Below are 25,774 nucleotides of genomic sequence, written 5' to 3'. Positions count from 1 at the left end.
TAAACTTTCTTTCTTTTAAAAACTTTCCCTTTTGGGTAAAAACAGTCATCGTGTTTAAACATTCACTGTTTTAAATTTTCTTTGGTGAAAATTTGATAATTATAAATTTTTATAGTGAAATTAAACTTTCACCGTGTAAAAAAATTTCTTCATGTATAATTTTACTTTTTAAAATTTTCATCATGTATAACTTTCACTGTGTATAAAATTTCTTGTGTATAAAATTTCATGGGTATAAACTTTCATCATGTATAAACTTCCATGGGGTAAAAACTTTGTTTGCGTAAAAACTTTAGTACTCAAAAAATTTTTAATTAAAAACTTTCCCAAAAACCAAAAAAGAAAGTACACACATCTTTCTTTTTATACGGGACGGAGATTTTTAAACAGTGAAAATAATGGGGTTTTAATTAAAATATAACTCTTTACATTCCCCCTTTTGGGGGAAAAAAAGGGAGCATAAAGAAAAGACAGAAAATTTGGAAAAATCCGCTATGCAAAAAAACTAAAAAAATTTAAAACTTCTGTTCCTTGATAAAGCGCAAAGAGAGAAGTTTTTTCATTTTCTTTTGGGATGATAGAAAATGTCGGGAAATCTTTGTCCTGTGAGTAGCTTTGACCTTTAAACCTGGTCGGTGTTAGGTCATAAAAAATTCATATATATTAACCGAACCGCTATGGTTCAACTCTCTGTTTACCATTGATAAAAGAACTGTTTACTGGAAAGAATGGTATGAGAAAGGAATAATAACGGTTCAAGATATGATGGACAAAGATGGAGAAATATATTCATATCCCAAATTTTGTCAATTTTATCAATTTCAGCCCCCTTTCACATCATTTGAAGGTCTAAAAAAGGCATTAATTAAATCTTTTCCAAGGTTAAAAGAAAAAATCAATATGAACAATAACCCCACATTTCCATTTTTCTTAGAAAGCATCGTCTCAGACGTACCTGGAAAAAGAATAATATACAAAACATTAATTCAAAGATATGATTCATCAATTAATAACTCTTACAAGGTAAAGTGGGCCCAGGATTTGGGACTTGAAGAGGACGATGAGTACTGGTGGGAAAAAACTCACAGAAATATCTTTAAACAAACATATGATACAAAATTAAGGTGGCTACAATATCGTCTGATCCATCGAATTTTGCCAACGAATATTTTTCTATTTAGAATTAAAGTATTGGATTCTCCCCTTTGTACATTTTGCAGGGAAGAAAATGAAACATATGTACATTTGTTTTATGAATGTTCAAGGATAGTCAAACTTCGTAAGGAGTTTGAGAAATGGATTCTGGAGAAAACCTTTTTCAGCTTTAGTTTATCACCAGTATCAATACTGCTTGGTCTGAATGGTCACCACAACAATATAAGTAATTTGATGTCATTACTGTTCAAACAATATGTATATCATTGTAGAATTAAGAAAATTTATGTGTGCTTTGAAGTGTTTAAATCTCATGTATGTCAGTACTATGAGATTGAAAAGATTATGTATAAATCAAGAAATGAATATGTTAAATTCCTTACAAGATGGGGAGGATGGCATGCTTTATTTGAAAAGGAAAAATAGAATGTAATTTAAATAAATTCTAGACTCCTTATACTATTCCTTACAATTTTTCAGACCTGTATGGTTGAAATTGGTCTTGTAGATTACATGTTTGTCTACTTGTTATTTGTATACAATATCTATATAATAGCATCATAATCTTAAAAAGTCTGAATAATATAGATATTGTAATGTATGTATTGTGTATTTGTATGTATGTATAAGAAAATCAATAAAAAATTTGAAATGTAAAAAAAAAAAAGTTTGTGCTCCTTCCCTTTCTGATGTTCTTAATGTTTTGAAAATGTTGTTTGTATAATTTTGATCTAAATACTTGATAATATATGATAAAGATGCATTGAAAATATTCAGAAAATATTCCAACCTTACTGGAGTTGAATCACATATACTAACGCCTACCATATCTATCCTCAAATAAGTCCCCTAGCTCCCCTGGTGTAAAAGTTTAATACCATATTTTTCGTCAAATAAGCCCCTCCTCCCCTGAAGTAGTGTAAAAATGTAGCATTAATGTTTGGAGAAAGCTCATTTTAATTGCAACCACTTTTAGCTTTGCTAATTTTAGAATTGATGACTTTGCAAATATGAAGAAGGGGACCTTTTTTATTGGTGATGGTTAATATTTACAGATAAATTTAGTATACCACTTTTATGTATTTCATGTACTGATACTTTAAGCCTATACTTACCCTAATATACCTACATGATGTAGTTACAAATCTTGTAAAAAAGCACTTCAGTTAATCTAAACTTTGATAGACCATTCTACTGGGTCCATCCTCAAGTAAAAAGAAAACGAAAGAAAAACCACACTTGCCAATTTTCCAAAGGCCGGTGCAAAGATGAACTGAGTCAGAGGAAATGCTGCAAAGATCCAACCAGACACCAAATTACTAACATCTTTTTCACGGGCCTGTAAGAGAATGCATAAGATACAAAGCATAGTGAAACAACAAAACACCCACAGATACATCCGGATCTACCAGAGTTACTTCCCTTCACTTGATCAGACAGCCAATGGAATTAAGCCGAGAATGTCATAGATAAATATATTTTTAAATTAAGGTCCAACCTCACTCACTGGAGGTTTTTTCCAAGTGTAGAAACAGGTGATGGTATTTAAACATTTGCCCCTTGTAGACATAGCCCCCTAATGGGCCTCTCCCTTAATGCCCTCCTGTAGAACTCACAAAGGTGATCATATTATATAGAATTTGAAGGTCTTGCCCTAGTAATCATGGCCCCTTTTTCCATAATGCTCTCCGGTAGACGTTATTAAGGTGATACATAGGTTTTGCCCCTTTAGTAATCATGGCTCCTTATATATGGCCCCTTATATATGGCCCCCTCTCTCCCCTTTTCCTCTCTGAAGTATATTTTAGGACTAGCATAAATTAATTAACATTCATCATGTATAAACTTTCATCGTGTATAAACATTCATCGTGTATAAACATTCATCATGTACATGTATAAACTTTCATTGTGTATAAACTTGATCATGTATAAACTTAATCATGTATAAACTTTCATCGTGTATAAACATTCATCATGTACATGTATAAAATTTCATCGTGTATAAACTTTCATCATGTAAAAACTTTTATCGTGTATAAACTTTCATCATGTAAAAACTTTCATCATGTATAAACTTTCACTGTGTATAAAATTTCATCATTTATAAACTTTCATTGTGTATAAACTTGATCATGTATAAACTTAATCATGTATAAACTTTCATCATGTATAAACATTCATCGTGTATAAACTTTCACTGTGTATAAAATTTCATCGTGTATAAACTTTCATCGTGTATAAACATTCATCATGTACATGTATAAAATTTCATCGTGTATAAACTTTCATCATGTAAAAACTTTTATCGTGTATAAACTTTCATCATGTAAAAACTTTCATCGTGTATAAACTTTCACTGTGTATAAAATTTCATCATTTATAAACTTTCATTGTGTATAAACTTGATCATGTATAAACTTAATCATGTATAAACTTTCATCATGTATAAACATTCATCATGTATAAACTTTCATCGTGTATAAACATTCATCGTGTATAAACTTTCACTGTGTATAAAATTTCATCGTGTATAAACTTTCATCATGTATAAACTTCCATCATGTATAAAATTTCATCGTGTATAAACTTTCATCATGTATAAACTTCCATCGTGTATAAACTTTGATTGCGTAAAAACTTTAGTACTCACAAAATAATTTGAACATTCCAAACCACAAAAGAAAGTACACACTATCATTTCATGTTATACAGTACCGAGACTTTAAACAGTGCTAATAATAGTGTTAATTACTAATATAACTCATACATTACCTCTTTTGGAAAAAATGGAGCTATCAGAGAAAGACAGAGAAAGTTGGCAAATCCGACTATGCAGAAACTAAAAACAATTAACTTCTGTTTCCTTGATAAAGCGCGAAGAGAGAATGTGTTTTCATTTTCTGTTGGGATGATAGTAAGAATGTCTGGATCTAGATCTCTGTCACTGTGAGTAGCTGACCTGTCAACTTGGTCGGTAGTTAGGTTTGGTTCCTCTGAACTTTGCTTCAACCCCGGACAATCTTCTAAACTTGTATCAGACAAGTCCCCAGGTTTATGTTCGGCTCCTGTTAAGATCCTGGTATGAGGTTGATGTCCTAAAGTTGTGTTTGTGGAGTCCTGGGAGTGAGTTGTATGGACCGAATCAGTTTCTAGGAATTCCTGAGGATAATATTTATGAACAGAATCTGCCTGGTCGTCAGGCTCATGTTGTGAACTGTTATTTTGGAAGTTTTCAGAATGTGGACAATCATCTGCTGAATTCAACTGAAGTGAACTGGAATGTACTGAGTGTTCAAACTGAGATTCCTGGTCAGAATCAACATTTCTTAAATTCTGACAATAAACTTTATCCACTGGTTTGCTATCTCTGGACACACAATGACACAGAGTTGTTGCGCCAGTCTCATTGAAGTTCTGACAATTGCACCTTGGTACGGATCCAGAATTTTCTGAATTTTGAGGAAGATATTTTAGATGGTTTACATTTGAACACTTTTGACAAACATTTCCTTCGTCTTTCCTCCCACAGAAATCACAAGACAAATCTTTAGAAGTTTCGACATCAATTTTCATTCCCACCTTGATTTGTAAGGGACTTTCTGAAAGATTCAAAGGTCTATTGCCATCATGTGGTGAGAAATCTGAACTGTGAACATTAGCACCAACTGTGTGTACAGACAACTCGGACGGACAGTAAGAGGCAGGGATTACCTGCATTCCTGATACCTGAGGATTCATTTTAGTCTCTATGGAGATGGTTGCCATGGTGACTGGTATGTTTCCCTATTAACTCCTGTTCCATCAACCTGTAAACATTTGGTGTAAAATTATTATAAATTTTCTTTTTCTGACTGAAATCTTAAAATCTATTATTTGAGCAATCCCATACATATTCTTCAAAATAATTATTCAATAATCACACATTTTTGTCTTCTTTTTTTTTCAGGCATATGCTCGTTATAACAGAATAACATTAACCCCTCATCGGGAGCAAATGTGAAACCAGGGGGTATGAAATTCAGATTTGGATACAAGAGATCCCAGAGGGGTTATGGCCTCCAGTAGTAAATGATCTTTTTGTCCTGCTAAAATTAAAGATTATAAAACTACTACATAAACTGGTCCAATCCTCGAGCTCTGTTTGCTCCAAAAATGCAGAATATAAAATACCAAACAATCTGAATGGCTGTAAAATCTTGGCATACCCCTTGATAAAAGGAGGGGGCAGCCATTTATTATAAACAGAAACTTTTAACATATATATCATATTTTAGAATTAAAATGTAATTTTTTAGCAAAGGTGAGCGAGAACTATGCCATACTGGCCTTAAAGAGGCCAGGCGCCACCCGTCCTATGAAAGACTGATCTTTTCTACTTTTCCTTTATCCCTTCCCTGTCTTAATCATTTGATAACACGGGGAATAATACATATATATGAATCCTAACAAGATCTAAGAAGAACATTCTGAGATACATGGAAGAATTTTCTGAGATAACAAATTTCCACTGTCAAGATCAAATATGGCTACCTGTCAGTCATTTTGTTTTCCTGATCCGACTCAAAACTGAACGGGCAGAAAGAGGGGAACCTAGATATAAAGTTTGAGAATGTTCATTCAATACAAATTGTACTTCTCAAGAAATAGCCTGGAACATATGTAATTCGTAATCAGAGCCCCTTGGCCATGGAACATGTAATTCATAATCAGAGCCCCTTGGCCATAAAACATGTAATTCGTAATCAGAGCCCCTTGGCCATTGAACATGTAATTCGTATTCAGAGCCCCTTGGCCATAGAAAATGTAATTCGTAATCAGAGACCCTTGGCCATGGAACATGTAATTCGTAATCAGAGCCCCTTGGCCATTGAACATGTAATTCGTATTCAGAGCCCCTTGGCCATAGAACATGTAATTCATAATCAGAGCCCCTTGGCCAAAGAACATGTAATTCGTAATCAGAGCCCCTTGGCCAAAGAACATGTAATTCATAATCAGAGCCCCTTGGCCATAGAACATGTAATTCGTAATCAGAGCCCTTTGGCCATAGAACATGTAATTCATAATCAGAGCCCCTTGGCCATAGAACATGTAATTCATAATCAGAGCCCCTTGGCCATAGAACATGTAATTCATAATCAGAGCCCCTTGGCCATAGAACATGTAATTCGTAATCAGAGCCCCTTGGCCATTGAACATGTAATTCGTATTCAGAGCCCCTTGGCCATAGAACATGTAATTCATAATCAGAGCCCCTTGGCCAAAGAACATGTAATTCGTAATCAGAGCCCCTTGGCCAAAGAACATGTAATTCATAATCAGAGCCCCTTGGCCATAGAACATGTAATTCGTAATCAGAGCCCTTTGGCCATAGAACATGTAATTCATAATCAGAGCCCCTTGGCCATAGAACCTGTAATTCATAATCAGAGCCCCTTGGCCATAGAACATGTAATTCATAATCAGAGCCCCTTGGCCATAGAACATGTAATTTGTAATCAGAGCCCCTTGGCCATAGAACATGTAATTTGTAATCAAGAGCCCCTTGGCCATAGAACCTGTAATTCGTAATCAGAACCCCTTGGCCATAGAACATGTAATTCGTAATCAGAGCCCCTTGGCCATAGAACATGTAATTCGTAATCAGAGCCCCTTGGCCATGGAACATTTAATTCGTAATCAGAGCCCCTTGGCCATAGAACATGTAATTCGTAATCAGAACCCCTTGGCCATTGAACATGTAATTCGTATTCAGAGCCCCTTGGCCATAGAACATGTAATTCGTAATCAGAGCCCCTTGGCCATAGAACATGTAATTCGTAATCAAAGCCCCTTGGCCATGGAACATGTAATTCGTAATCAGAGCCCCTTGGCCATAGAACCTGTAATTTGTAATCAGAGCCCTTTGGCCATAGAACATGTAATTTGTAATCACACTCCCTAGGCCATGGAACATGTAAGTTGTAATATCTATGTATATATCTGCCTGGCTATGGAAGGTTCTTGTAAAATTGCATTGAAATTTCTTCAATGGTTTCTGAGAAAAAGTTTAAATTATAAATTGTTTTACCGACACATTTCAACTGGCAATAGGTCACATGACCTTAATCACCTCAGGTGATCATAAACTTATGGAACAAAGGATACAAGAAAATTGCATGTTGTACAATAACATTACCCTTTAACCGACAACCAATAGTTCAATTCCTCAGTCTGAATATTCAGAGTTTAAAACATTAGTATATGTATATCAACCTCTGTTAACAGCTAGAATACCTGAAGTATTAGAACTCCTAATCTATAATGTAGGTAACTTACCTAATAACTTTCACTGTGGATTTTCCTTTTGTCCAGCAGGTCCAAAGCTTCTGTCTAAAATAATATGTTCTCAAAATTAAAAATTAAAAAAAATTGCTGATATGTTGATAGGTCATATGTATGATGTGTATCACTGTGTTTATGTAATCACATGAACACCGCTGTAATAATACACCTCCGGTGTCTCTACCTATCTGATGGAGGTAACAATAAACACATACTCAAAACTGGTAATAAAACAAACAAAGAAACTCTCTCTCTCTGTCTCCATCTCTCCCTCTCTCTCTCTCTCTCCCTCTCTCTCTCTCTGTTTCTCTGTCTCTCTCTCTGTCTCCATCTCTCCCGCTCTCTCTCTCTCTCTCTCTCTCTCTCTCTCTCTGTCTCCGTCTCTCTGTCTCCGTCTCTCTCTGTCTGTCTCTCTCTGTCTCCGTCTCTCTCTCTCTCTGTCTCTCTCTGTCGCTCTCTCTCTCTCTCTCTCTCTCTCTCTTTCTCTGATTCTTGTGAATCAATCCTCTCCCTTAGTTTCCAACATACTGTATTTGAACTTTCTACATGCAGACTTCTCTAGGACATGAAATTGAAGCTTTTAGGGGCAATTAATCAGACAATGTTTCATTTCCATTCTGTGTGAATTGTTATAATATTGAATGAATTTCTCTTTGCATGGAGCAGCATATATTGTTCCACCCCTGTCATACTCTTGTTAAACCTCTCAACAGACTACATTAAATAAAGGACAGCATAATGGTTCTGTGTTGAAATCTCATTCACTTTTCCTTTTTGTAACCAGGATAAACTAATTAGCGAATTACTGACTTTGTTGTGTATACTGTAATTTTAAATATAATAACACTACACATTGGCATGTTCAAAATTTAGCTTACAACCAAATTTAAACAGATTAGTGTAGTGGTGACTTGTTATCCACAACTTTTGTTGTAGGAAATGCTATACAGAAACTTCAGTTAAAACAATCATAATTTAACTGGAATCCTTTCAGCTTGAAAAATGCTTAAATAAGATTCCTGATAAAAATATGTAATAGAAACAATTCTATAGCAAATTGAGAATCAACTGTTAATTCAAGTTTAAGATAAAGTCTAAAAATTAAAAGTATTCTTTTTTAGAGATAAAGGACTGTCAAAATCGATCTTAACTCTAGCTTGTACAACAAATGTACAATGTATGTCATATTCGTGTGTGTTTAAAAAACATGATAAAGGACTACTACATGTAATATTGAGAGAGCTCGATCACAGCATAAAATATATCAAAACAATAAACAGACAATACCCCACAGATATACATATCAGTGTATCAGTGGACAGACGACTGATCTAGATAGCGATAAGGTCACATGATTTTCATGTGAGCTGATTAAATCTTATATTTTGTATGTCATTTTTTCGTAAGTGGCTGGATGCTGAGATTCGTTATATATACACTAAAATCTTTCCTTGGTCAACCAATGGTGTCAAACGCATGTATATAACGTGTATATCTAGGTAAAACATTATTCTACTAGGGAGGCATTTCTAAGGGTCTGGTAATGGACCGTGTATTTCTAGGTAAAACATTATTCTACTAGGGAGGCATTTCTAAGGGTCTGGTAATGGACCGTCTTTCTCTTACATGTATACATTTTAATCATGTTGTAAACCTGTATACATGTTGTATTTATATAGATATATTAAACTATATATTTTTATTACATTAACATTTGTATGAACACAATGGAACATAGCCATAAATAATAAAAAGATACCGTATAATTATATATATATATATCAAATAGATGGACTTTAAATATCCCTATACATATTGTATGAAGCATGTCCTTGAAAACAAATGTAGCAGATATAGTTAAAATGTCTTCATTATCATATCTGCTGAATACTAAACAACCTCACACTAACATTCTCTCACACAATGTACTGTAATTTACCTAATAAACACCCCATGTCCCTATCAGCCTCCATCTGCTCTCAAATCAATGCTGTACTGTAAATTACCTTATAAATACCCATGTCCCTTTCAGCACACCTCAATCTGTCAATCATTCTCTCAAATCAACACTGTACTGTAATTTACCAAATGAACACATGTCACTTCAAGCACATCTTATTTCAAAGTAAGAGGATTTGTGTGCTCAATAAAACTTAAAATAAAAGGCCCTGAGGGCCTGTATCACTCACCTGGATAATGCTTTTAAACTTCAGAGGCCCAGAGGGCCTGTGTCACTCACATGGATATTGTTTAATTAAACTTAACAAGAGGCCCAGAGGGCCTGTGTCGCTCACATGGATATTGCTTAATTAGTCTTAAACAAGAGGCCCAAAGCTCCTACAATGCTCACATGGAAACAAGAGGCCTATATGGCCTGTATCACTCACATGGATAACAAGAGACCAAGAGGACCTGTGTTGCTCACATGGATATTGCTTAATGAAACTTAAACAAGAGGCTCAGAGGGCCTTTGCCACTCAAATGGATACTGCTTAATTAAACTTAAACAAGAGGCCAAGAGGACCTATGTCGCTCCCATGGATATTGCTTAATTAAACTTGAAAAATTGTTGCTCACCAATCACTGTTAACACAGTTACCAGTATGGGAGAGGGCTTGGATAGGCATAGTCTGATGTCCATTTTCTGTTAAATCCTTTCATAAAAAAATATTACTAACTCTTTGAAAAAAAAATCCAGAAGTGATATAGACACTCTATTCACGAGGCCCAATGGTCCTTCAATCACTCATCTGAATACTGCGAAGGTTTTATGGTACAAAGGATAAAGGTTGGTGTTTTCACTTATCCTGTCTGACCTAGACCACGCAGTGATAGTCTCAGTACAGGTAAAATATCACATGACCTATCGTGGTCTCCACAGTACTCAAATTGTGAACGGATTAGGAAAACATTGAGTATATGTAGTCAATATCAATACCATATGAAATCAAGTAAAATTGATGAATTGAATAGGAATTATACACTGCCTATCCATGAATGTCTCATGTCGTCGCTGCAGTTTGTTAACATTTTACTTTGAACAGATAGGGAGTAAACTGTTTATTTTACTCTTTTTTTCCCCAAGTATCAATTTTCTATCTAAACATTTCATATTGAATATAATTTTAATACTGAAAACATCTTTCAAATATGATAAAGAAAAATTAAAGGTTAGTAAGAAGCAACAAAATCAAAAACAAACCATCAAGGTGATTAAAACGAGCCTTCAGGATACTAAGCGGTGAGTCTACCATTTGAGCTAATATAAGCAAACTCGACAGGAAATGAGGTTTATATTATGATTTATAGTCAATCCAGTTAATGCTGAAATTAGAATATTTCATAAACGATATTTTTTCAATTTTTTTTGAAACCAGAGCATAGGAGGCCCACTTTTTAAAAATAGGATTTTGTTTGTCTTTTGCTACATAGTATAAAACAAGGCATTGTAAAAGTTAGTATGTCAAAAAATTGTAGGAGCCCCCCTCCCTTGATTGTTGCAACTTTTGGTCACATAATAAAATATCCACTTTTTCCACAAATAAGAACATTTATATACATGTTATACTGTAGATTTAATATTTGTATTAAAAAGCTCAGTTTATGATATTTATTTTTCTATTTTAAAACGGTCATATTAAGACCAAAACAAACCGATATGCACCATATGTATTTTCACTGTTTGATAAAGATTTATAATCATGTGTACCTGTATAGCAGATGATATGTTTCATTTACTGAAACAAAAGGCCCAATGGTCCTAGAGTCACTTATCTGAATTCCGGGAAAAGAGTATTTTTCACTGGAATTAGGAAATGGACCATAATTTTGGGTAACTTTTAATTGAACATATAGTATTTCTGTGATTTTACTCCTTTTTGTAATTTTACTCTATTTTCAGAAAAACACAAAAACATAAAAATAACAGCCCTAACTGGATTTTGGAAGTAATTATGATAAAACAGATAACCATAGCAGGGTGGTCAGGTGACACAGTGGTAACAAAGCCACACAGATAACTATATATAGCTGGGTGGTCAGGTGACACAGTGGTAACAAAGCCACAGATAACTATATATAGCTGGGAGGTCAGGTGACACAGTGGTAACAAAGCCACACTGATAACTATATATAGCTGGGTGGTCAGGTGACACAGTGGTAACAAAGCCACACACATAACTATATATAGCTGGGTGGTCAGGTGACACAGTGGTAACAAAGCCACACAGATAACTATATATAGCTGGGTGGTCAGGTGACACAGTGGTAACAAAGCCACAGATAACTATATACAGCTGGGTGGTCAGGTGACACAGTGGTAACAAAGCCACAGATAACTATATATAGCTGGGTGGTCAGGTGACACAGTGGTAACAAAGCCACACAGATAACTATATATAGCTGGGTGGTCAGGTGACACAGTGGTAACAAAGCCACACAGATAACTATATATAGCTGGGTGGTCAGGTGACACAGTGGTAACAAAGCCACACAGATAACTATATATAGCTGGGAGGTCAGGTGACACAGTGGTAACAAAGCCACATAGATAACTATATATAGCTGGGTGGTCAGGTGACACAGTGGTAACAATGCCACACTGATAACTATATATAGCTGGGTGGTCAGGTGACACAGTGGTAACAAAACTACATATAACTATATATAGCTGGGTGGTCAGGTGACACAGTGGTAACAAAGCCACACAGATAACTATATATAGCTGGGTGGTCAGGTGACACAGTGGTAACAAAGCCACAGATAACTATATATAGCTGGGTGGTCAGGTGACACAGTGGTAACAAAGCCACACAGATAACTATATATAGCTGGGTGGTCAGGTGACACAGTGGTAACAAAGCCACACAGATAACTATATATAGCTGGGTGGTCAGGTGACACAGTGGTAACAAAACCACAGATAACTATATATAGCTGGGTGGTCAGGTGACACAGTGGTAACAAAGCCACAGATAACTATATATAGCTGGGTGGTCAGGTGACACAGTGGTAACAAAGCCCACAGATAACTATATATAGCTGGGTGGTCAGGTGACACAGTGGTAACAAAGCCACACTTATAACCATATATAGCTGGGAGGTCAAGTGACACAGTGGTAACAAAGCCACAGATAACTATATATAGCTGGGAGGTCAGGTGACACAGTGGTAACAAAGCCACACAGATAACTATATATAGCTGGGTGGTCCGGTGACACAGTGGTAACAAAGCCACAGATAACTATATATAGCTGGGTGGTCAGGTGACACAGTGGTAACAACGCCACACAGATAACTATATATAGCTGGGTGGTCAGGTGACACAGTGGTAACAAAGCCACACAGATAACTATATATAGCTGGGTGGTCAGGTGACACAGTGGTAACAAAGCCACAGATAACTATATATAGCTGGGTGGTCAGGTGACACAATGGTAACAAAGTCACAGATAACTATATATAGCTGGGTGGTCAGGTGACACAGTGGTAACAAAGCCACACAGATAACTATATATAGCTGGGTGGTCAGGTGACACAGTGGTAACAAAGCCACACAGATAACTATATATAGCTGGGTGGTCAGGTGACACAGTGGTAACATAGCCACACAGATAACTATATATAGCTGGGTGGTCAGGTGACACAGTGGTAACAAAGCCACACAGATAACTATATATAGCTGGGTGGTCAGGTGACACAGTGGTAACAAAGCCACACAGATAACTATATATAGCTGGGTGGTCAGGTGACACAGTGGTAACAAAGCCACACAGATAACTATATATAGCTGGGAGGTCAGGTGACACAGTGGTAACAAAGCCACATAGATAACTATATATAGCTGGGTGGTCAGGTGACACAGTGGTAACAATGCCACACTGATAACTATATATAGCTGGGTGGTCAGGTGACACAGTGGTAACAAAGCCACACAGATAACTATATATAGCTGGGTGGTCAGGTGACACAGTGGTAACAAAGCCACACAGATAACTATATATAGATGCGTGGTCAGGTGACACAGTGGTAACAAAGCCACAGATAACTATATATAGCTGGGTGGTCAGGTGACACAGTGGTAACAAAGCCACACAGATAACTATATATAGCTGGGTGGTCAGGTGACACAGTGGTAACAAAGCCACACAGATAACTATATATAGCTGGGAGGTCAGGTGACACAGTGGTAACAAAGCCACATAGATAACTATATATAGCTGGGTGGTCAGGTGACACAGTGGTAACAAAACTACATATAACTATATATAGCTGGGTGGTCAGGTGACACAGTGGTAACAAAGCCACACAGATAACTATATATAGCTGGTCAGGTGACACAGTGGTAACAAAGCCACAGATAACTATATATAGCTGGGTGGTCAGGTGACACAGTGGTAACAAAGCCACAGATAACTATATATAGCTAGGTGGTCAGGTGACACAGTGGTAACAAAGCCACACAGATAACTATATATAGCTGGGTGGTCAGGTGACACAGTGGTAACAAAGCCACAGATAACTATTTATAGCTGGGTGGTCAGGTGACACAGTGGTAACAAAGCCACAGATAACTATATATAGCTGGGTGGTCAGGTGACACAGTGGTAACAAAGCCACACAGATAACTATATATAGCTGGGTGGTCAGGTGACACAGTGGTAACAAAGCCACACAGATAACTATATATAGCTGGGTGGTCAGGTGACACAGTGGTAACAAAGCCACATAGATAACTATATATAGCTGGGTGGTCAGGTGACACAGTGGTAACAAAGCCACACAGATAACTATATATAGCTGGGTGGTCAGGTGACACAGTGGTAACAAAACTACATATAACTATATATAGCTGGGTGGTCAGGTGACACAGTGGTAACAAAGCCACACAGATAACTATATATAGCTGGTCAGGTGACACAGTGGTAACAAAGCCACAGATAACTATATATAGCTGGGTGGTCAGGTGACACAGTGGTAACAAAGCCACAGATAACTATATATAGCTAGGTGGTCAGGTGACACAGTGGTAACAAAGCCACACAGATAACTATATATAGCTGGGTGGTCAGGTGACACAGTGGTAACAAAGCCACAGATAACTATTTATAGCTGGGTGGTCAGGTGACACAGTGGTAACAAAGCCACAGATAACTATATATAGCTGGGTGGTCAGGTGACACAGTGGTAACAAAGCCACACAGATAACTATATATAGCTGGGTGGTCAGGTGACACAGTGGTAACAAAGCCACACAGATAACTATATATAGCTGGGTGGTCAGGTGACACAGTGGTAACAAAGCCACATAGATAACTATATATAGCTGGGTGGTCAGGTGACACAGTGGTAACAAAGCCACACAGATAACTATATATAGCTGGGTGGTCAGGTGACACAGTGGTAACAAAGCCACACAGATAACTATATATAGCTGGGTGGTCAGGTGACACAGTGGTAACAAAGCCACAGATAACTATATATAGCTGGGTGGTCGGGTGACACAGTGGTAACAAAGCCACACAGATAACTATATTTAAATTTTCCTGCGTTTCGCTAGTATAAGCCGGGAAAATGTATAAACGGCTCGTGCTACTCGCTCCGTACGTGTAATAGATCACGTGATACAGGTGAAATAGGGTATTGTAGTAAGGTGAAATATCATTATCTAGCTGCCCACAGTACGGTTAACACCAAAACTTGACAAGTTTTGCAATGCACTTGTATTCGTTATATATATAATTTTTTTATTGTATACTAGTATAATTGCCGAATATTTTTTATATTTGCTGTACATCTTGGTGATTAGGGGTAAAACATTTGTTTCCATAATTTTGTCCATCCCTGATCAGTCCAAGGTTTTCCAGAGTTTTTTATATACATATTTCAAAAAGAACGATTTATTCTGAAACATACTATTGAGAAAAATATGTTTTTATCTCTGGTTTTTAGCCCAGGGCTCGATCTTTAATTTCAATTTCTACAATAAACGTCACATATAAGGATAGGAGTGGAAGCGAGGGACGGGTATATATATATACATGCGAGGTCATATTACATTTGTAATTTGCTCAAAATGCAAAATTAAAATAAACTCTGGCTACCGTACTCTATGCGGCTTTGTGTCGGTGTTGTTTATAATGGAGTAGATAGAGGAGTTTTATATATAGATGCGCGGTCAGGTGACACAGTGGTAACAAACTCACCTTTCCCCTATAGCTAGGTGTTTGATTGACTCCCACAGTAAGAACCCTTGCACACTTCCATCCTTGCCAACATGAGTGATTAATATAATATAAGTTGATATCATTTGTTTTTCAATTGATGTAAAATAAATAAAGTCTAACAATACAGCTTGGTAGACATTCTACATCTTTATAGAGTCTTTCTGTTTATCAAGACACCATTTCCGAATGAATAATACATTTGTGTACAACAAAACTTTAAATGATTCAGGTCAATATACAGGTACACAAAATCATACACCCATCACATGGTATATGTCCAGGTGATACATTAAATGTGAAACAATTTAACTTCCTAAATTATTTCTGGTAACAAACCTGTGCTGGGTTTATCACCCAATGAACAGACAGGTCATTTTAGGGATTGGGAAGTTGGCTACCTCACTGGAACACATACGAGAGGCCCATCATTTGCCATCTAAAGCAATTAGGGTAATGTGCCTTTTCCAAGGACACAACAAGGAGAGCACAAACCAGCCCTTTTCTCAGCTTCCCAAGAAACACAAACTAACACCGTATGGAGCTTGAGTGTCACACCACACCTTGGATCTTTTCACCTAAGGTCACCTGACCAGTGCTCTAACCAACTGAGCTATCGTGCCCCCCACCCCCCACCCCCAACTCCGACATAGGTAAAATACTTATTTATAAAAACACACAAAGTTATATATGCAATATGGGCTGATAAAAAATAGTATTGATTATTCACATATAGTGAGTCTGACAATGTCAAAATGATAATGATAAAATGGATTGTCACATGAAGATAGGCATGTTATACGTGACAAGGATTACATCTAATTAACTGATAACATGTCTATAAGTCGTGTAATATGCTAATTGTGTTTATGGTACATGTTCCATCATATTTCAATACCTATACAAGTTCACACTAAGACTCTATGTTCAATTTATTGGATATTTCACCAACATTACAAAATACTTACAACAGTACATGAGTACATATATTATTGTTTTGGGATCATATCTTTTGTCTTCTTTCTGAACAACATTCTTATTCCTAATGTCTCCCTTGACAATGCCTCACTTTTGGCCTAATTAGTTGAGCGTTCGCCCCTGTGAGGAAGGCTTTGGGTTCTGTCCCCTGGCTGAGACATACATGTACCAGAGTCTTTATAAATGGTAGTTTCTACTCCTGATTAGCACTCCGCATTTTGGGAGTGGGACGACTGGTTTGCCTGTTGTCAGTATAATGTGACTGGGTGGCGTGTCCTGCTGGGTCTCTTCAGCAGCATGCTTCAGTGAGGTAGCACTATAAATTGACAAAAGTTCCGGCCTATCACAAGGAGACTTAACACAAACATACTGCAGCCTCCCAAAACATGCATAAACACTCACCACATGCACAGAATGCCGTCCTTAAATGAAATGACCTTAGCTGTTGATAGGACTGTTGATAGGACATTATTTAAATAAAACCAACCAAACCAATTTTTCATTTTGCTTTTTTATGGGTTTAACGTCCTCACAACAGTCAGGGTCATATGAGGACAGGTGTCTAGAGGGACACCAACAGTCAGGGTCATATGAGGACAGGTGTCTAGAGGGACACCAACAGTCAGGGTCATATGAGGACAGGTATCTAGAGGGACACCAACAGTCAGAGTCATATGAGGACAGGTGTCTAGAGGGACACCAACAGTCAGAGTCATATGAGGACAGGTGTCTAGAGGGACACCAACAGTCAGGGTCATATGAGGACAGGTGTCTAGAGGGACACCAACAGTCAGGGTCATATGAGGACAGGTGTCTAGAGGGACACCAACAGCCAGGGTCATATGAGGACAGGTGTCCATAGGGACACCAACAGTCAGGGTCATATGAGGACAGGTGTCTAGGGGGACACCAACAGTCAGGGTTATATGAGGACAGGTGTCCATAGGGACACTAACAGTTAGGGTCATATGAGGACAGGTGTCTATAGGGACACTAACAGTCAGGGTCATATGAGGACAGGTGTCTAGAGGGACACCAACAGTCAGGGTCATACGAGGATATCACTAAGGGCAATAACTCTGTAAGTTACACTTGAATAATTCTGATTTTCGAACTCGGGATCTTATTCATATAAGACAGCTAGCATACCGAGTTTCATCAATCTCAGTTAACATTTACTCAAGTTATCGTGTTCACAAGGAAAAATTAACAAACAACGCAGGACGACAGACAAAAGACTATTGTAATAGGTCACCATGTTCAAGTGACTAAATAAAGCCTGTATACATATCTGGGCTCAAAGTGACACATCAATTTAATTCTAAACTGAGTAAACAAATCAGAATGCTGCTACTTTGAATACAGATATCACTGTAATCTGGGTCGAAACGTTCTAACTGATTTCTTTAAGGTGTGCAATTCTGTAGGAGGCACTGACTCGGCGCCGAGTGTGTGCAGGGAAAAAATGTCACTTTGAGTCCTGCATACATTTCTTTCTAATATACCTTAAATAATTCTATGACATTTTTACCAGTGAAATATTGAAAATTATTCATCCTATAAAAGTGATATTTTTCACTAGTGAAAAATTTCACTTTTTCTGAATTGACCAATCAGAACATTGCTAACAAATGACAATGGGCAAAATTAAGATTTGCAAATAGCTGTCAGTCATATTATATGACGTCATAATGCAAGATAGAATACATAACGTCACGATTTGGTGTACATTTGTGAGCCTTTGACTGGGGACCATGTTACCTGTCATAGTTGATAAGATATCTTATATGATAAAAATAATATCTGCATACATGCTTTTATGTATAAAAAAAAAACCTTTAGGTGCCGCACCATGCCAAAAGCTCACCTGGTCTTTTAGTTGATTAAAAAAGATATCTCACAACATTTATCAGATGTTTTTGAGATCTTAATTGCATAATAAATTAGATATTGAACGAGTTGGATCAACATGCATTGCTCCATTAATAAATGGCAACCTGGAATTGGCTTATATGTTTAAAATGATAAAAATGTATGTATATACGTATATCAAAATGTTCAATGCATACAAAATATTAATTTCAAACAATCATAGGTATAAGCTGAAGGTATTTCTGGCTAGCTGATTAGGTTCAATAGATCATGAGTTCAAGTTGTCACTTGTGTTGCTGAATAATATATATTATCTAATTATTGTAATATGTGTACAATTCACATCCATGTATTTTCATCTAATAGACAATTTTTCATTACAATTGGACAGACTATCACTGCACCATTGAAACATTCTTTTTTAAGAACGTGGATGTAGTGCAGTGGTTTATGCTGCAGGTATTTCTGGCTAAGCGATTTGGTTTCATAGATCACATGTTTGAGGCCAGGTCAAAGCACGAGTCATAAAATAGTCCCTCTCTGTTGTTTGTGTTACTATTTTAGAAATTGTTTACCAGCTATCATACACCATTTTATCATCAGGTGATATATATATCTGTTTAGGAGGAGTAGTAGTGCGAGTATCAGCTCAATTTATTTTATCTAAAGCATATTTATCTATATGTAAATCCTTCTAATCTGTACAGGTCATAATGTGTGCTCCAAAATTCCAGGCCAACTTGAGTTCAACTAATTTACTTAATCGTCTTTCATAATTTCTGTAAGATAAAATGAAATTTTATTCATTTTTTACGTAATGTATTTCTTACGGTGATGCAAAGATGGTTTAGCTAACTTACCCATCAATATTTAACAAGGATGGATAGTATTGCAACAGCAATACAAAGTCCCCTGCCTGAACTAGAAGTGCACCTATTCATTTCCCTTTTTTTTTTTTGAAAAATGGTTTTTTGAAAAAAACAAATGTGGGATGCACAACTACATGTTATACTGATCATGTATACCAAGTTTCGTTAAGATCGGAGTAGTACTTTAGGAGGAGTTGTCCGGACAACTATTGCGTGACGGACAGACGGACGGAGGGACGGACGGACGGACGAACGGACGGATGGACAGACGGACGGACAGACGGACGGAGGGTAAACCTATAGTCCCCCCATTTTTCAAACGGCAGGGGACTAATAATCTAAACTACAGATTTATATAAGTATCTACAGAAAACTCGTAATCCGGACGGTTTGGGCTGGGAACGAAGTGTTCGGATTATCAAGGGTCCACTGTATAGCTAATTGAAGTCAGTGCTTGAACACACCATTAGATTATTCCCCATCAACTTATGATATAATTCTCGGACAACTCTGTCAAGGCTAAAGGGTCAAACTTCAAATGTGTGTTGATTCATTATAGTTGAGTGATCTGGTTTGGTTGTGGATGAGGAAAATTCTCCATGTTTTATCAATTATTTTTCATCATCTATTATTATAATTATCATCCAGAAAAAATCTCATAACCGTTGTATACATATATATATAGCACGGCAGCCAGAGTTTCCTCTGGCACTGACACCATGTCTGGTGTAGAAGGAAACTCTGGCTAATAGCACAGGTACATGTGGACAGGATTGTTATCAAATTAAGGATTCTATGCATGGCGAATAAAGTTATGTGCAGAAAGACGTCATTATGTTAGAATTCTTTGCTTGATTTAATTCGGTAGAATTGTAAAGCAACCTCCTCTACCATATAAAGATTACATAAAGATCACATTGGATGTTTTCCGACAAACTTGACTAGTGGATCCTTACAAATATTTACCTAGAGCATCTTGATACATAAAACAATTTATTCCCTTCAAACTCAGCATGTTTAATGAAAAATCATACAATGACACCCCTGTCCACAAGTACCTGTGTCCCGTGACTGACATATACCACACTCCTGTCTACATGTACCTGTGACTGACATACACCACACTCCTCTCCACAAGTACCTGTGTCCTGTGACTGACATACATCACACTCCTCTCCACAAGTACCTGTGACTGACATACACCACACTCCTCTCCACAAGTACCTGTGTCCTGTGACTGACAAACACCACACCCCTGTCCACAAGTACCTGTGTCCCATGACTGACATACACCACACTCCTCTCCACAAGTACCTGTGTCCTGTGACACAGGTACCACACTCCTGTCCGCAAGTACCCATGTCCTGTGACTGACATACATCACACCCCTGTCTACATGTACCTGTGTCCTGTGACTGACAAACACCACACCCCTGTCCACAAGTACCTGTGTCCCATGACTGACATATACCACACTCCTCTCCACAAGTACCTGTGTCCTGTGACTGACATATATCACACTCCTGTCCACAAGTACCTGTGTCCTGTGACTGACATATACCACACTCCTCTCCACAAGTACCTGTGTCCTGTGACTGACATACACCACACTCCTGTCCACAAGTACCTGTGTCCTGTGACTGACATGTACCACACCCCTCTCCACAAGTACCTGTGTCCTGTGACTGACATACACCACACTCCTCTCCACAAGTACCTGTGTCCTGTGACTGACATATACCACACTCCTCTCTACAAGTACCTGTGTCCTGTGACTGACATATACCACACACACTCCTGTCCACAAGTACCTGTGTCCTGTGACTGACATACACCACACTCCTCTCCACAAGAACCTGTGACTGACATACACCACACTCCTCTCCACAAGTACCTGTGACTGACATGTACCACACCCCTCTCCACAAGTACCTGTGTCCTGTGACTGACATATACCACACTCCTCTCTACAAGTACCTGTGTCCTGTGACTGACATGTATCACACCCCTGTCCACAAGTACCTGTGTCCTGTGACTGACATACATCACACCCCTGTCTACAGGTACCTGTGTCCTGTGACTGACATACACCACACTCCTGTCCACAAGTACCTGTGTCCTGTGACTGACATGTACCACACCCCTCTCCACAAGTACCTGTGTCCTGTGACTGACAAACACCACACCCCTGTCCACAAGTACCTGTGTCCTGTGACTGACAAACACCACACCCCTGTCCACAAGTACCTGTGTCCTGTGACTGACATATACCACACTCCTCTCTACAAGTACCTGTGTCCTGTGACTGACATATACCACACTCCGGTCCACAAGTACCTGTGTCCTGTGACTGACATATACCACACCCCTGTCCACAAGTACCTGTGTCCTGTGACTGACATATATCACACTCCTGTCCACAAATACCTGCGTCCTGTGACTGACATGTACCACACTTCTGTCCACAAGTACCTGTGTCCTGTGACTGACATATATCACACTCCTCTCCACAAGTATCTGTGTCCTGTGACTGACATATTTCGCAATCCTCTCCACAAGTACCTGTGTCCTGTGACTGACATGTATCACACCCCTGTCCACAAGTACCTGTGTCCTGTGACTATATATCACACTCCGGTCCACAAGTACCTGTGTCCTGTTACTGACATGTATCACACCCCTGTCCACAAGCAACTGTGTCCTGTGACTGACATGTACCACACTCCGGTCCACAAGTACCTGTGTCCTGTGACTGACATGTATCACACCCCTGTCCACAAGTACCTGTGTCCTGTGACTGACATGTATCACACCCCTGTCCACAAGCACCTGTGTCCTGTGACTGACATGTACCACACTCCGGTCCACAAGTACCTCTGTCCTGTGACTGACATGTATCACACCCCTGTCCACAAGTACCTGTGTCCTGTGACTGACATATACCACACTCCGGTCCACAAGTACCTGTGTCCTGTGACTGACATGTATCACACCCCTGTCCACAAGTACCTGTGTCCTGTGACTGACATATATCACACTCCTCTCCACAAGTACCTGTGTCCTGTGACTGACATGTATCACACCCCTGTCCACAAGTACCTGTGTCCTGTGACTGACATGTATCACACCCCTGTCCACAAGTACCTGTGTCCTGTGACTGACATGTATCACACCCCTGTCCACAAGTACCTGTGTCCTGTGACTGACATGTATCGCACTCCTCTCCACAAGTACCTGTATCCTGTGACTGACATGTATCACACCCCTGTCCACAAGTACCTGTGTCATGTGACTGACATATACCACACTCCTGTCCACAAGTACCTGTGTCCTGTGACGGACATGTATCACACTCCTGTCCACAAGTACCTGTGTCCTGTGACGGACATGTACCACACTCTTCTTCACAAGTACCTGTGTCCTATGACTGACATGTACCACACTCCGGTCCACAAGTACCTGTGTCCTGTGACTGACATGTACCACACTCCTCTCCACAAATACCTGTGTCATATGACTGACATGTACCACACTCTTCTTCACAAGTACCTGTGTCCTATGACTGACATGTACCACACTCCTCTCCACAAATACCTGTGTCCTGTGACTGACATACACCACACTCCTGTCCACAAATACCTGTGTCCTGTGACTAACATATACCACACTCCTGTCCACAAGTACCTGTGTCCTGTGACGGACATGTACCACACTCCTCTCCACAAGTACCTGTGTCCTGTGACTGACATGTACCACACTCCTGTCCACAAGTACCTGTGTCCTATGACTGACATGTACCACACTCCTCTCCACAAGTACCTGTGTCCTGTGACTGACATATACCACACTCCTGTCCACAAGTACCTGTGTCCTGTGACTGACATGTACCACACTCCTCTCCACAAGTACCTGTGTCCTGTGACTGACATGTATCACACCCCTGTCCACAAGTACCTGTGTCCTGTGACTGACATGTACCACACTCCGGTCCACAAATACCTGTGTCCTGTGACTGACATATACCACACACACACCTGTCCACAAATACCTGTGTCCTGTGACTAACATGTATCACACTCCTCTCCACAAGTACCTGTGTCCTGTAACTGGCATGTACTGCACCCTAGAACGAATATCCATACCCTGCCTACACTGCTCTCCGGCGACCATCGGTCAGAAATTGTCCGTCCGTCGTCCAGAGCTACGTTACCGCAGCTTATTGCACTCCAGTTCACAAGTACCTGTGTCACTAGAAAGTCAAATTCTGCTGCAACAGTACGTTGCAAAGAAATGTATACCTTTACTCTAGTATTTATATATGCATTGAGTGGAGAGACATTGAGGACCGTATCATGTAGCATCAGTGTTATTTGTATAGCGTCGAAATCTAGCCCTATAGGAGATCAACCATGTATGACGTCCGAGGGCTACAAAACATGTACATATAAGTTATATATCTACCTGTAACTCGTTATGTTTTTGTAATTAATAATTGAAACATAGGTCATACCTGCAAATACTTTGAGTATTCCTACCGTGATCTTCTCTTAAAATCAGAAGCCCTTTGTTTATTTACATTCGGTCCAGCTGATATACCCGACACCGGCCACTTTCATTTTCCACACATCACATGATCAAACCTCTGGTCATGACCTCGGCCTCGGTACCGAATCAGGTGAAAATTACACACACCTAAAGCGCTCACGTACAATTTGGGGGAAACATGAGAGAGATTTTCTGATGATCCCCACGTGTACTATTTATTCGTATATGGAAGCCAGACAGAAGGGAATCATCTTTTTTTTTTAATCTTAAACTAATATTCACAAAGAACAAATATTCTGCGAAGTTATTTAATTCCAACTATATAAGACAAGAAATTACGGAAGAGCATTAGGGCCATGAAGCAAAAAAATTAAATTCATTTTTTCACTCGAAATTTCGAGATAATAACTCGAAATTTCGAATTACTAACTCTAAATTTCGAGATAATAACTCGAAATTTCGACTTAATAACTCGAAATTTCAAGATAATAACTCGAAATTTCGACTTACTAACTCGAAATTTCGACTTACTAACTCGAAATTTCGACTTACTACCTCGAAATTTCGAGTTAGTAAGTCGAAATTTCGAGTTATTATCTCGAAATTTCGAGTTATTAACATGAAAAAATGAATTTATTTTTTTTGCTTCATGGCCCTTAAAATTACGTCGGTTATAATATAGATCCAATCACTACCATGGTAACTTATCTGAATAATTCTGAAATTATCAATAATCAAAGTACTTAAACTAAACGCTAAAACTCTTGTGCAATTTTATCAGTTGACAATATTTTACACGTGTTTTTTTTCCTGTTGGAATTGTATCACAAACAGGATTTCCCTAGTGAGTGGGTGGCACAGTAGAATGGTGATTTGCAGTTTTGTGTGGTATTTTATATAAATTATACAAAGGCAATGCAATTACCAGTTTGTATTATTACTTTACCTTGATACGTAAGATTATGAACTATATATGATTGACTACTCAGATTCAATTTCTGTATAAAATATTTATTTGATTTTTGTTGCTATTATAGCGTGTGTTATATAGATTTACTGGGAAATACGACTTTCAACATATTTCAGTTATACAAATTACTCCATCCTACTCTTTAAGTCACCTAATACATTCACAGATATGGAAGTACATGTATCTGTGTATCTCTAACCGGCCAGTGTATTGAAAGATTTCCTGAGGCTATAACTGAACTGTCCAGGTAACCAAAGGGTGTCACACCTGTATCAGCAGGGGTGAGGAGAGGAGGGGAGGGGAGAGGGGGTGGGGGGCTCATTCCCCGAACACCAACTCGGTGGGGGTGTTCTCTGAACGCCAACAATTTTTTTAACAATAGGTAGGTGTTGTTTCAGGAAACAATGGGAGGGTAATTATATACTGCTTCATATAAGCTGTCTTTTTTTTTACCTGTACAGTCACTTGAGATTTACCTGTGTTTTACAAATCATACAGTAGAATTGTATTTGGTTTTTTTTCCCATTTTCTTAGAACACACATGTATGCATTCAACAAAATGAGCAATTAAGTAATATAGAACATATATAGTTTTAAAAAATAGCAACAAATCTATGTAATAACAACATTTGTTCATAAATATACATAGTATATATGCCACTTACAGTTCCATCATAGCACTGAATAGTTGTTGTTAACTAATTACTTGAAAAGTTTATTTCACCAATCTCAGCACTAAGAAATCTATACTTATTTATTAATATTGTACACATAAAATACATATTAATACGATAAATGAACAATGCATGTTAATATTCAAATGGAAATGATTAAATA

General features: G+C 38.1%; 1 protein-coding gene across 1 annotated transcript; it reads right to left on the bottom strand.

Moving 5' to 3' along the window:
* Positions 1-2,398: 2,398 nt before the first annotated feature.
* Positions 2,399-24,039, bottom strand: LOC117316655 (MFS-type transporter SLC18B1-like; the record flags this gene model as incomplete). The annotated part of the gene is given in 4 exon segments (XM_033871357.1): positions 2,399-2,494; positions 3,930-4,963; positions 7,476-7,529; positions 23,933-24,039. Coding segments are annotated over 2 exon segments (1,089 nt in total), but the record flags the coding sequence as incomplete, so codon positions are not given.
* Positions 24,040-25,774: the final 1,735 nt, after the last annotated feature.

This window comes from Pecten maximus, chromosome 18 (genome assembly GCF_902652985.1).
Source record: "Pecten maximus chromosome 18, xPecMax1.1, whole genome shotgun sequence".
Lineage (NCBI taxonomy): Eukaryota > Metazoa > Mollusca > Bivalvia > Pectinida > Pectinidae > Pecten > Pecten maximus.
This window is presented reverse-complemented; position numbering and strand designations above follow the sequence as displayed.